The 14,883-nt window shown below is 33.2% G+C and overlaps 2 protein-coding genes across 3 annotated transcripts; one reads left to right on the plus strand and one right to left on the minus strand.

Moving 5' to 3' along the window:
• Positions 1-317: 317 nt before the first annotated feature.
• LOC114423005 (glycine-rich cell wall structural protein 1.0-like) lies at positions 318-1,300 on the plus strand. The gene has a single exon (XM_028389590.1). The coding sequence runs from the start codon at positions 363-365 to the stop codon at positions 1,098-1,100; it is 738 nt and encodes a 245-aa protein (XP_028245391.1). The 5' UTR covers positions 318-362; the 3' UTR covers positions 1,101-1,300.
• Positions 1,301-3,627: 2,327 nt separating this feature from the next.
• LOC114423006 (probable ADP-ribosylation factor GTPase-activating protein AGD8) lies at positions 3,628-9,853 on the minus strand. Of its 2 annotated transcripts, none has more exons than XM_028389592.1 (7): positions 9,557-9,853; positions 9,244-9,362; positions 6,267-6,699; positions 5,891-6,148; positions 5,259-5,378; positions 4,203-4,301; positions 3,628-4,062 (listed from the first exon to the last, which is right to left on the minus strand). In XM_028389592.1, exons 1-7 carry the CDS (start codon positions 9,623-9,625, stop codon positions 3,955-3,957), a joined length of 1,206 nt encoding a protein of 401 aa, XP_028245393.1. In that variant the 5' UTR covers positions 9,626-9,853; the 3' UTR covers positions 3,628-3,954. The 2 variants fall into 2 exon arrangements, with proteins under 2 accessions (XP_028245393.1, XP_028245392.1); XM_028389591.1 differs by having other exon boundaries at positions 5,259-5,384; positions 9,557-9,852.
• Positions 9,854-14,883: the final 5,030 nt, after the last annotated feature.

Consider the following 14,883-nt stretch of genomic DNA (forward strand, 5'->3'; position numbering starts at 1 on the left):
ATACGCACTAAACACTAAGAGATTCTAATGAAATAAAATAAGTAATAATAAAATGTTTAAATTAATGATATATTTAATTTTTTAAACCAACATTTTATATTTTTTTAAGTATTCCAATTGTGTAAAGATGAATGTATTCAGCCAAGTGTTCAAGTAAAAAAAAGAAGTCATTTTTATATTAAAAACTTCATAAGAAATGTACATTTATCGAAAACGTGTCTGAAGTTGCGCACTTTAAACAAGAGAAATGTTGCTCCTTTATTGTAAAACACTTTTTGCACCCGAATGCCCCACTACCATTCCTATATATACCCTCCGCATGGATCCTTAAACCTCACTTTGGGATTTAAATACTTTTCCATATGGGTACTTCGAAAGTTCTCAGCATTGTTTTCTTCGTGCTATTGGGCGTAGGCATATGCTCCGCTGCAAGAACACTCCTCACCATTGGTGGAGGTGTGCATGGTGAGATAGGTGTTGGTGTTGGTGTAGGAGGTTATGGTGGTGGTGGAGGTTCAGGTGGAGGTGGAGGATATGGAGGCGCGGGAGGGCATGGTGTAGGTAGCGACGGAGGAGCAGCGGTTGGCGGATACGGGGGAGGCGGTGGTGGAGGAAGTGGAGGTGGTGGTGGTGCTGGAGGTGTTGATGGGGGTGGATATGGAGGAGGAGCAGGTAAAGGAGGTGGTGAAGGGTATGGTGGAGGTGGAGCTCATGGCGGTGGCTATGCTGGCGGTGGCGGAGGCGGCAGTGGAGGAGGCGGTGGAGGTGGTGCAGGAGCCGGAGGTGCTGGTGGGGGGTACGGAGGTGGTGAAGGAGGTGGAGCTGGTGGTGGATATGGTGGAGACCATGGCGGCGGATATGGAGGTGGCGGTGGAAGTGGCGGCGGCGGTGGTGCCGGTGCTGGTGGAGCTCATGGAGGTGGATATGGTAGTGGTGGAGGATCAGGCGGAGGCTATGGAGGAGGAGCGGCTGGCGGTGGCGGTGGTGGCTCTGGTGGCGGCGGTGGTGCCGGTTCTGGCGGTGGAGGTGCACATGGAGGAGGTTATGGAGGTGGTGCTGGTGGTGGCGAAGGTGGTGGCCACGGTGGATATTACCCTTGAGGCTTAATGAGCCTACAATAAATTCCAATGTTCAAAAAGAATATCTAGCTCATCGTAACCATACTAGTACCAACAATAAGATATGGGTACGAGGATGCTTATAAACTAATGAAATTGAAGTGTAACATGTCCTTGCATGTTGTCAAATGTTCCATGAATGGTTTGGAAGCCTTTACATATAGTAGTATTATGTCACTATATATGATTCCATTTCCTTCCATTAATGTTTTAATAACTCGTGGATATAAGAAAATTAAAGAATAGTTGAGCAAAAATTGAAGGTAGATGTCATAAAAGAAAGAATAACGATCACCCTACACCAATTTTATCCACCCGAAAATTGTGATTAAGTGTATAAATAAAGTATGGTTAATTTTATTTCAAAAGTGATTAACTATTAATAAATATTTCAATAATCTCAAAACACAGTTAAAACCGGAATTTTAATAAATTTTAAATTATTTTACTTTTATTCATTATTTATCAAATAATGCACATGATAAAAAATTATCATGTAACTTATATTTTTTAATAGATCAAACAAACCCTTAAACAGCAATCATTATGAGATTATAAAAAGATATTCCTGAGAATAATATTTTACTCTTGTATATTTTTAATTCTCTTTAGTCAACCAATCTCAATTGTATATTTTTAATTCTCTTAAGTCAACCAATCTCAATGCACTTAAAACTTGAATAAAATATTGTTTTGTTTTAAAAGTGTCCAAACTATTATTGTCTACCAAAAACCAAGTATGATTAATTATCACTAATAACATTACTTGACATTCAAAACAACATCTTCATCAAAACTTCATTTTGGCTTTATATTGTTTGTTACGAATGCAATCAATGCTTTAATGGAATCATCAATGCCGATGAAAAAAATGGAATCATCAACTAATTTGAACTACAAGCAACAATAGATTTATTGAAATGAATTTTGTTGTTTTTTATACTTAGTTATTCAAACAAGATATTAACATGCATATGGAAATCAAGGTGTTAAACAAACTTTGATCTCTCATCTTGAGCCACAAATTTTTTATATGTTGGGCACAATCCAATATCTTGGAAAACCTCTCATCAATTTCAACAGTCGTTAAAAGAGAGGGGAAAAAAAGTAGTATGAAATCAAGGTTTACTCACCCTCTATACTCCTCTGATGTGATATCGTAGTTTTTTATAAGAAAAAAAGAATGAAGTATAAGGTAACCAAATTTTTTGAGATAACTCAATTTTCTATTGAGGTTTTTATGAACTAAAACACAGTTATAGCAAAAGGATAAACAAGACACAAAATCACGGGATAAAAGACTATAAAAAAAATAAAAGTTAGAAGCTTACGCCTAACCTGAAATTAGAGGACAACTATAGTCTACTATTTACCGAGAAAATATACTTATGTTAACTTCTATCTATAAAAAAAAAATACATTTTTTCAAAAAAAATTGTATGGAAAACATTGAATGATACTTTTCATATTTCTTATTTTATATAATAATAATAATAATAATAGCAGTAACAATTTTTCTCAAATTAAATAACCTCTAATTTTTCCTTCAAATAGGGATTGTGAAAGACATACTAAATAAATTGCTGTCACTCATTAAAGAGGCAATTTCATTTCAGTTCGTCTCCAAGCTGTTATATCATAATAATAATAATAATAGCAGTAACAATTTTTCTCAAATTAAATAACCTCTAATTTTTCCTACAAATAGGGGTTGTGAAAGAAATACTAAATAAATTGCTGTCACTCATTAAAGAGGCAATTTCATTTCAGTTTGTACTTTTTATGCTCCAAGCTGTTATATCATAATAATAATAGCAGTAACAATTTTTCTCAAATTAAATAACCTCTAATTTTTCCTTCAAATAGGGGTTGTGAAAGACATACTAAATAAATTGTTATCACTCATTAAAGAGGCAATTTCATTTCAGTTCGTACTTTTTATGCTCCAAGCTCTTATAAGTCACTCATTAAACTCAATCATTTTAGACATATATAGAGTCTGTTTGGATCTAAGACTAGAAGTGCTTTTAAGAGCTTATCTACTGAAAAATGATTTATATTTCTAGTAGAAAAGATGTCAAAAATACTTATAGCTTGTATCCAAACAGACCCGTAAAACTTCAGATCTGGTAACAGCCTTCAGTAACTAACGGATGATTGCCTACATTGAATCGAAGCTAATTCCATCATTCCTAATTACTTGGAGCTATACAAATAATAAATAAATAAAAAGGAATGAAATACCCATACACACATATCACAAGACTACACATAATTTTCTAAGATTGCTAGACAATTATATGGAGCGATAAATCTACCATACTTGGCTCACGGCAAGTCATAAATTTGTCGGGTTGTGATTTTAGCAGTAAAGAGAACTAAGGATAAATTTATTATTTTTAAATTAAGAGAATTATATAATATTTATAAAAATACCAAGCCTTAATCTATTATTTTTTCAATAAAAAATCATAAAATTAAATAATAGAGACATGTAACACTCAAAGCCTAAAGGTAAGCCGGTTTATAAATGTAAACAAGAAAACTATTTCACTGATAGAAGCTGACGTAAACACTCTTTTAGAGTTCACGAGTTCACCACAAACTGGTATCGACTAACCCAAAAAAAAAGGAATAAATCTAAAACATTAGCAACATCTAAGCAGTACCTGTTATACAAAATAGAAGCACCCGTCTATATGACAAGCCTGAAAATATAGCATCTTATTTTCTCAAAGAATTGTATATTGAAAACTCTTCTATTACATTTGAAACATAATTGGCTGGCATATGTAAAAAACTCCAAAGATTCTCTTAAATACAGAGCATACACATTTTAGAGGATTCGGTCCTGAAGATCTGTCATCAATGTGGAGGCCAATGAGCTCAGCTTCTTTCCAGTCTCTCCTGCAATGTTCTTAAGGGAAGAGAGATCCTGTTGTGCCTGCAAAACAGAGGGGAGGGAGGTGTACATCCAACATCAATACAGGAACTAATGCCACTAATTTGATTATCATTTCATTGTTCGAATGACAAATAACATGAATAATGAAATTTCCAAATCCAGTACAAGGTAAGGAATACCTGGAAAGATAATCGATTGATGAGGTCACCAGCAGTAAGATCAATGTTGTTGTCTCTTGAGTCACCAAAAAGATCAGCACTGGAGATGGCACTTGAACCCTGAAATTAAGACGAGGATCCAGAATCAAGTATCAACTTTAAAAACACACCCCCTTTTCCTATTTTTCTTTCTCCCAATCCGGGGTTGCAAAGACACAATAACTTGTAACTAAGAATTCATTCAAGCTTGGCAACAACTCATATCTGAATAGTACATTAAACAAACGCATTCTTCCCCCTATAAATGAGGAAATTTAGTCAGTGCAAGACAAACGTTAAAAAGTCAAAGGAAGATAAGAAATCCTTCTAAACAAAAAGAGCAAAACAAAAACAAAGAAAACAGATAATCTACCGAACAAAGATTCCCAATCCTTCAACATGTCTACTAGTGAAATCACATTATGAAGGCCATTTGCTTTAATACCAAATAGATGTCAAACCTCATCTTGTCCCAAACATAAGAATGTGCCAAAGAAATCCTAAATTGTAAGTGTCTCACTCCAAGCAATACAAAAACACACTCTTCCATAAAGCCGTTAACCCTTCTTGGTATCTTAAAACATTGTTATCAGTATCATGCGGTTCACCATAAAATACATATAATTCAATTCAAGGAGCTGGTGATGCAAATCATTTTGGTGCTTCGATCGGATGATGAATCGCAGGAATCACACATCAGCCCTTGAATATGCAAAGGCCATATTTCTAGTCCCTAAAGAACCACAAATATCACCATCCAATGCCTAATATGATTGACATGTGTGTTACCGAAAGTTATCAAGACTCACGAAAATGATGCTGAATCTTACTCCCTATTTAATGAATCTCACCTATAATTCCATAATTTCCAATAAAATTTTGCCAATACTATTGAAAAGAGTCTGCTAGATAACAAGTTGCTAATATTCCTCTTTTGGGGGTTTACTTGATAATACAGGGGATTGAACATCCAAGATCTACAAAAATGTATTCGCACACTATATGTTCCAGCAAGTTATTAAAGGAAAGGATGCATACCGAAAACTTAGACAAAGTAGCTTGAGAATCCACATCTGCAGCCTTGTTCTGATCTCCAAAATATTGGGATGAAGAAATAGATTTAGCATTTGAGAACTTCCTTCTTGCTTCATCAGTTTCCTGAATCTTATGGATACATAGCAAAGCAAAATAAGGTGCAGGTTAAATGAATTTCTTTCAAAAAAAAAAACAGAGAAGTTTTAAAGAATACTGAAGGTCACCATGATAAACGACGCAAGATAGTTCTGATGATCATATCAAATTATAATACACAACCTCAGACAAAAACAAGTCTCCTGGTTTTTGAAATTAAACTGATATCCCCCGTAAAATAAATTTAGGAAGTTCATGAATTTTTAGAACACTTTAAACTCAATATGTTCAATTGATTATTAACATGGAAAGCAATTTTAATACATGGTTCTATGTGTATGCTAGCATTCATTTTTTACAAAATGCTTGCTGGCTAGCACTTACTCCCAATGTTGACCATGTTTTGTTCCATGGATCTGAATGTTGTAAAAAAACGTTGAAGTGAACGGAGACTAGATATTCATAACTTAATCCTGTATGCTAACTTCATGCATAAGAAATAACATTGCAGGGGCAAAAGTTGAAAGCATATGGCTTACTTGCACTTTGGAGGAGCTTGGCCCAGATTTCTTTGGAAAGCCACTATCCATTCCAAAGTCTGCAAAGAAGCTTGATGACTTTGGTGGAGACACATGACTAAGCAAATGTGAACCTCCAGTGTTCAACTCAGATGATTGGACATTTTCTACATACTCAAACCGAGACGTTGGAGATGGCCCAGCAGGCATATTGTTTGTTGAAGATGAAACTGGAGCAGGGGGTTCCTCAGGCTTCTGCTCATAGAGAGACTCACTTGGCTGCATTTCATTAGGATAATTAGTCATCAAATGAAAATAGTGAACAAGATAATGAAAAACCAACAACCAACAGGCGCTTCTAGCATGCATCTGCAAACAAAGATAACTATTTGCATACCTTTTTAGTGAGTTTACGAGCGCCGAGCCCCCCACTCTTCACTGCTTTCTTAGCACCAATAGGTTTCTTAACAGTACTTGAAATTACTGTATGTGAAGCTCTAGGGGAAGAAGTGCTCTCAGGCTTTTCTGGCTTCTCCAGAATGTTTTCTTTTGGCACTTCATTGGTCTTGACTTCTGGTAGCCCATTAACCCCCTGGGAAGACTGAGAAGCAACAGGTGATGAAGGCAAGCCTCCATCCTCAGCCATACTTTTTGCAACTTCCTTTGAAAGAATTTGCCTATACAAGTCTGCAGCTCTAGATGTGTACTTAGCCTCTATTTTACCACCATCATTCCAACCATGTTGCTTAAAGAAAACCTGTGCACGATTGTTTCCTCCAAAGCTCATTGTTTTTAGTTGCTCAGGACTCCATGAGTCTAAATTTGTAGACCTACATATAGAAGAGCATATATTTACTTAGCTATCAATCATTTCTGTTCTTTCTATTCAACAACTTCCTACATTCTGAATATAGTGTGTTTCACAGAATAATCAAGTATCAAATAAAGATGCAGAAGCACAGGGTATGAAATTTTAATTTAGTTATATAACTGCTACGTACTTCAAATTACTCATGGAAAGCACAATAACATAACAAGCAAGTAAAGCTCCTTGGATTTCATTGAATCTACACATAAAGCCTCTTCAAATTAAGAAAATACTTGCTTCCCCTATAATAGATTTTATAAGACAAATACCTCCAGTCAAAGTTTTTCCAGACACATGTTTGTGAAAAACCAACTAGTCTTTGATAATTCCAGTATTGCTTCATTTATTTTGGATTAAGTATCCATTCAGTTGCTCCACTTTAAATCCTTATTCCGCATGGCAACTCAATGATTAGAGTAAAACAATAATATCATCATTTATCCTTCCAATCTTGTCAAGCCAGTCATCCATTGAGTGAATAATCTAAAGGAAAAAGGGAATCAGAAACAACAACGATGATACTTGCCCAGGCTTCATCCTCACAATCACAAACTCTCATGCAAGCCAATGGATAATCCCAAAGGTTCCACTGTAACTTTTTCAAGTATGTGAGGACAAAGTCTGTCAAGGATCATTACTAAATTTAAAAAGCTATATTCAAAAATGAGTTACAAGTTAAGAATATAAAATTGAAATCCCCCAAAAGAAAAAGGATATCACCAAATCAAATAATATAAATCCCATATCATACTCCATGTTATCCTGTGTCAAGCCTCTCTCAAAACTAACACAGCACATAAATACCTACCAGCATTTATTTATTCTACACTTCATGAGCATATAATCATTTAGCCCTTTTAAAACCACAGATTTGAGAACTGTCTTTTGTCTCAAAGTTGGACCCAAGCCCAAGTAGGGTTGTGTTAGGCCCTCAACAAGAATGTAAAACTAGTCAGAATCCCAAACATGAATTACTCAAGACAGATTATATGAGCAGTGTACTAATGCTAAGCCATTACCAGAAATTAACACATTATACGGCTCAAGTACAATGTAAAATGAGCTAGCAAAACTGCAACAACATTGGGAGGTAGTTTAAATGAGTAAAAGTAGGTCCTCACATTTTTGCGGATGGGTGTAGGTAAAGAAGCTAGTCCAAGAGTGCTTAATAAGGTTTGGCAATTGAAATATTGGTACTTTGCCATATATCATTGGATGTGACAGACATCATGATTCAGAGAAGGATTTTTTTCATTCAGAGAAGGATTAACATCATGTTTCTTCAAGAAACTAAATATGTTGGAGATAAAGATAAAGGGCTATACACTAGGAATTAAACTTTGATACAGTGGGAAAGTTAAAGGAAAAAACAACTTAGGTATTACAGTGGTTCAAGGCTTTCCACAAAAGGAAAGATTCTCATGGGTGATTATGAGTTTTGGAGATCTAAACAAGGAATGACAGTCTATTCTTGATTTCTCAATGGAATATGAATTAAGGATTAAAGATTATGAAAATTTGTTTTGAGAAGAGGAAGTGAGGAACAAATCACTTACAAGAGATGAATCTCAAGATCACAAATTGATTTGTTTTTGGTAGGAGTTTTGATTGAAGAACTTGCAAGGTGATTGCACGAGAGAGTTACTGAACAACATAGGATCTTGATCCTTGACATTCATTTTAAGAGTCCTAAACAGAAAACTTGACAAATTATAAATCTAATAATCAAGTGGCAGCACCTCGAATGATAGAATATCCTAGTGGTGAAATAGAAGTGTTCAAGAAAGATAAAGAATCTTGGAGTGAAAATGTTCAAAAGGGAGCATTTAAGGCCTTTCACATGTGCATGTGCAATAATGCTGAAAATTGGACAAAATGGAAGGGTAAAAATGAGACAAGAAAAGGCACAACCAAGGAAGGATCCAAAGCTTTCGAGGAGTTTTACCAAGATCTTGGAACAATGAATGGAAAATGTAGAATTAATAATTTTGCAAAACATAGGAAAAAGAAGTCAAAATGTATGGGCAAAGGAAATTAAAAAAGGAAAAAGGAAAAGTTTTGGCTATCAAAGGACATTGTAAAAAATTGTTAAAAAAACGGATCTCACAGTGAATAATATATATCCCTGAAATTTTAATTTTTAACTGAATTCAATGACATCATGTAATCCATCCATACACCCAACCTCACCTAGTGGAATAAAGCTCATTATTCTTGTGGTAAACTACATATTTAAGGCTAGAGTACGGAATCTTATTTCACTGACTATTCAAAAGCTTTAGCCAATTGACTTGGAGAAATCCCTAAAAGAAATGACACAGCGCAGCAATACAACGCAGTGCTCTAAATTCACCCACATGAAACATTCAGACCCAACATCACACCACACAACACTCCCAATAACAGAATCAGCCACACAATCAGATTTCAAAAGGTTACAAACAATTTCCGCACAGAAAAATTAACAAACTGATTCACCATTGAAACAAAATCAGCAAAAACTTGCCTCACGAAGCTGATGTGCACGCCGAGACTGCGGTGAACGGCGGAGCAATCGATGCAGAGAAAGATCCCATACGTGACGGACGCCCAGGTAGGGTTCTTCGCATTGCAATCGAAACACATCTGAAAAAAAAACAACAAAAAAACCATACCAATTCAAAAATCAAACGCACAAGCACAGGTATTGCAGATCTGAAACCAGATCTCGTAAATCAGAAACCACAAACGAAAATTTCAAACTGTATAAAACGAAATCACGGAACCAACGATTATGCACTCAAATTGAAATTCGAAATTCAAAATTACAAAAACCAAACCTTATTTTCAGACTTCGCCTTGAGCTTTCTGAACACGGTGTTCTTGTCGGTAAAGCCATCGGACGCCATTGGAAGATCAAATCAAAACAGAAAACGAAAACGAAAACGAAATTGAAATGAAATAATAACGAAGAATATTATTTTTATTTTTTGTTCTTATTAAGCTTTTTGCGAACGAATCTCAGGGGTGCTTGGGGGGGAACAGGAACACCACCTGAGCAATATACGATTGAGGGGAAGAAAATTTGCAGGCAGAACCGCAAATGTTGTTGTTTCGAGCGTTTGCGTATATATTTATTTGTTTTCGTCGTCTTAAAAAGGAGCTTTTTTTACTGGCTGAAGGAAGCGAATAAGGAAATGACGGAATTGCCCCGCAGAGAAATGGGGGAGGGCGTTGTTGGCCCTTGGGTTTTCGGGAGTCGGTGAATGGTTGCTGTCCCTAACCAAGACAGTACAAATAAAAGAATCAAAATCACTAGAATTAAATAGTTAAAATTAAAATTTATTTTTATATAAATAAATTATAATACTTAATAAAATATATTAAATTGATCCATAATCAAAGAATACAAATATTTATTAGCCTCAGCCATTATTATATCATTTATTATGCTCATTATTTTGCTTAAATACTCTTTATTATTAGTAGACGAGCCCTGATGCAGCGGTAAAGTTGTGCCTTGGTGACTTGTTGGTCATGGGTTCGAATCCGGAAACAGCCTCTTTGCATATACAAGGGTAAGGCTGTGTACAACATCCCTCCCCCATACATTCGCATAGCGAAGAGCCTCTGGGCAATGGGGTACGAAGTTTTTTACTCTTTATTATTAGTAGACATGGTAACAAGTGAAATAGGGTGATTCCTTATCTTCTCCTTGTTTCTCCAAAACTATTTTGGTTTCCATTTTCCAATGGGTATGGATTTTTTTTTTCCGTCCTCGTTCCTTTTGGAAATTGAGTATTCTATACCCATTCCTGTCTAATATTCTTTTAAAAATACTTTTTTGACAAAAAACATAAAAAAATTATATTTTTAAAACAAAAATAAAACTAAATATATTATATATTCAAGAAGTCAAGTTTAGACAATCAAGTATAAAATCTTGTTCCAGTAAAAAAAAATCATATAAAAATTATATTCTCATCACCTAAAATCCTAAAATTTATGTTTGTCTTAGAGTTTTACTTTCCATCTTCAAAAGATTTGGGTTTTATAAGCTCTACTGTATGCATATTTATGTGGATACCATATTGGGCTGAATTGAGATAAACCCATGGAAATTATTATTGGTCTCAGGCAAATTACTCTTGGCCCCTATCAAGGGATAGAGAATTTTTTTATTTTGGAATTATCCTTCTCACGGAATCATGATTTCATTAAATAAAATACACAACGAAATCACGATTTCATTGTTATATGGTTTTCTCGCCCCTTATTACAATAGAATTGTGATTCCGTTATATTTTCTTTCGCTCCACATATAACAAAGAAATCGTGATTCCATTGTTATATTTTTTGGCACCCCCTTAACACAAATGAACCAAGATTTTGTAGTTTAACTTTTTCACGTCACAACCGAATCATGTTTTTGTCGTAGTACAAGGAGTGCATACAAAATATTCAACAGAAATATGTTTTCGTGAACAAAATCCAAAACAAAAACATGTTTCCCTTGTGTAATTTGTTCTCATCCCCATGTTTTCCATTAGGTATTTTTTTCATGAAAAATTAATTGCAGAATTAAGTTACATTTTTTACTTTAATTAATTTTGATAAGAATTATATTAATAACAGGACACATTACCTTTTTTAATGATGATCAAATTAATTGTTATATAAATTACATTTTTATTTAAATTTAAATTAATGATGACATAAATTACTCTTTTTAATTATAATTAAAATAATATCATGAATTGATTTGATTATGATTAATAAAGGTAATTCTTATAATAATTAATTTGATTACATTTATAAATGGTAACTTGTATTCAATTAATTTAATTTTAGTTAAAAAAATATTGAGTACTTTTAAAAATGATAAATTATATCACAATTAATTTGATTACTTTAAAAAAGGTAACTTACATTTATAATTAATAATAAAATCGTAAAAACAAAAAAAAAGCACAACAAAAATATAATTTCATTGTGTTTTTTTTTAAAACAAAAAAAAATACACAATAGAAATACGATTTCGTTGTATGTTTCAACGAAGATCACAATAGAATCATGTTTTTATTGGATATTTATTTTTTGTTATAAAAATACAAAACAAAATGTGATTTGTTGTATATCTCAATAAAGATCATAATAGAATCATATTCTCGTTGTCTATTTAACAAGGGTGAGGAGAAGGAGGACACAAGTAAGAGAAAGAGGGATAGAGTGTTTGAAGAGAGGGATAAAATGATTTTTTTCCTTAAAGTTTTGTAGTGGCCAAAAGCAATTATGATAAAGGCGGATAGTAAAACCCTAATCCCATCAGGGTGGCTATCTCACCCACAAATTGTTATTCTCACCCCCCTTGGGGGTGGATTTATTGGACAAAACAATACATAGCTATTTTTCAAATCTACATAATTGTGTTTAACAGAAAACAAGGCGAGGTAAATTAAAAAAAAAAGAATAACCAATCAACATTCTTTGTACATTTTCTTACCGAGAATATTGAATTAATTAAGCTAACTAGTAAAAAGATGCAGATTAGATTCATGAGTACAAGTTGCATAGCGTTTGAGGGAAGGAAAATGTTTTATATTACTTACTTGTAGAACATATATATGATGAGAGAAAGTAAAAAAAAAAAAAATAGTGACTTGTAAGCTTTCATGCATTTTGCACAAAAATCCATTTGTATCATTTATAATTTCCTTTCTTAAAATACCCTTATAACGAAAATATGATTTAATTATATAGTGGTGCAAGGGGATTATATTTCCATGGTGAAGTATTGGGGTGGAGAAAAAATAAAAATAGAATCATGATTTCATTATCTAGTTATTTTTCATCACCTATTTGAGTGGAAACTCGATTCCATGGTGTAAATTACTCAAAGCAATCAACTTTCCATTTGCCTGAAAATTTTTCAGCAATTTATATTGTGGAATCAAATTTTTGTTGCCTAGTTTCCACATAATTGTGTTTCCAACATAATAGAAACTTGGGTATTTCTAAAATCTTAGGCTAAGTCACTAACCAAAGGTGAAATCTTCCTCAATTGGCACCTAAGGTATCCTTGGAAACAATGATGCTCAAGCTGATACACAAAACAAAATAAAGTTGTCCTTTACAAAATTCCCCACCCAAGTGTAACTATCCCTTTACATAACATTGTATATTAATATCAACCCAAAAAAAAAACACCATATACTTTTGTTGTTACAACCCAAAAAAGAAATGACTTGATGGTAGTCCAAAGATTTTGCATTGAACTACACTATACATAAAAGAAAACCCAAGATAATCTATATAAGCCAATGACTCCAACATCATAATAACCACTCCATCACATTCCCCATGAGCTTCTATCAAACCATGCCATGCACAAAATTGGAAATCAGTGGTACGATGTGCATTGTTTGGAACTTGATGGTGGAGTGCAGTGCGGTGTTGCTTGGCACACAATGAGTTATTCTTTCCATGGAAGAATGTTAGGTTAGGGGAGTGAGAAGTCAAAGGGGAGAGCAAATGGTGTAGGGATTTGGTGAGGGGGCAAAAGAGAGATTTCATATTTTTTTAAAAAGGGAGGTGAAAATAGCAAATAGCATATGAAAATAGAAACTCCCAACACATTTTCATATACTTGGCCCTAAACTAAAGCAAATTGATATTCCCAACCTACTTATGCTATTTACACCCCATATGCTTTTAAAAAAATTATTATTCCAAAAAAACCCTTTCATAAAAACATGATTTTGTTTACCAAATACATAGGAGAATCATGTTTTCATTGTGCAAGAGGAAGTGCAAAAAAAAAAATACACGATAGAAACATGTTTTTGTTGTGTATTTTGTCAACAAAATCATGTTTCCACTGTATAATATTTTTGCACCCCCTTCTTACATAACGAAAACCATAGTTTTGTTGTGTATTTTTTATTACAGTTTTTTTAATTAATTATAGATATAAGTTACTTTGTTTTAGAATAATCAAATTAATTATGATATAAGGTATCTTTTTAAATCAAAATTAAATTAATTACGATACACTTTACCATTTTTTTATAGTAATTAGTACTCAATTAATATCTTTATTATAATGTCCAATTAACTAATTCACACAAATTAAGAAATTTGGTTAATCTAGTTGACTTGGGGTTGTATTGGATTAAGATTTTGAAGGATTTTAAAAGACTTTTTTATATTCAATCAAGACTTTTAAATGACATAAATAAGTCTTGTGGTATTCAATTAGGATTATTAGAATTTTTTAAGGAATACAATGAAATCTAGTGATATTCAATTAAGATTTTTTACAACTTAAAAAAAGTCTTTTGATATTTAAAAATATAAAAGTTTCGATGAATTTTTTTAGTATAGATTTCATGTGTTTTTTCAATAGGAAATATATACATCAAACAATCTCACAAAAAATCTTGAGACTTTCCCGGAATCTTTTTTTTTTCTTTCATTACTCATAATTCATTATCTCTTTCTTGAAAACAATATAGACATTCATGTGAAACATTTCATAACCTTCAAACCTTCAATAACCGCATCACAATTGTCATGTACAACATTCTGGATCCTTTGTGGGGGAAAGGAAAAAGTGTGTCTGGTGGGGTGGTATGGGTTGTGATAGTCTGGTCTATATGAATCCACATGTTTAATTCAGTCGTGCCAAACTTATAATAAGTGATTGAGTTGATTAAATTGAAATTGTGGTGGTGGCTAAAAGCAAAGTCTTTTCAAATCTTATGAATTCATATGTTATAAATCTATTAAAATCTAAACAACAAAATGCAAATCATAAAAAGTCTTTAAAAAAATCTTAAAAGTTGTTAAATTCTCACAAAGTTTTTTAAAATCCACAGGATTTTTTCATGCTAAAATAATCTTTTAAAATCCTAATCCAATACACTCATTGAGATACATTTTACGATTTTTAATAGTAATCAGGACTCTCTCTGATCCTTATTATAATGTCCAATTAACTAATTCACACAAATTTAGGAATTTGGTTAATTTAGTTGACTTGTCTTAAATTAATAATTTTTCTAAAACTATCCCTAACAAACATTAATGAGTTATATTTTGAAGTGACAAAAATACCACAAGAAAGGGGGTTGAGTTGTGTTTTCACAAACTTTTAAGTCTTTTTTGA

This window comes from Glycine soja, chromosome 8, assembly GCF_004193775.1.
Source record: "Glycine soja cultivar W05 chromosome 8, ASM419377v2, whole genome shotgun sequence".
Classification (NCBI taxonomy): Eukaryota; Viridiplantae; Streptophyta; class Magnoliopsida; order Fabales; family Fabaceae; genus Glycine; species Glycine soja.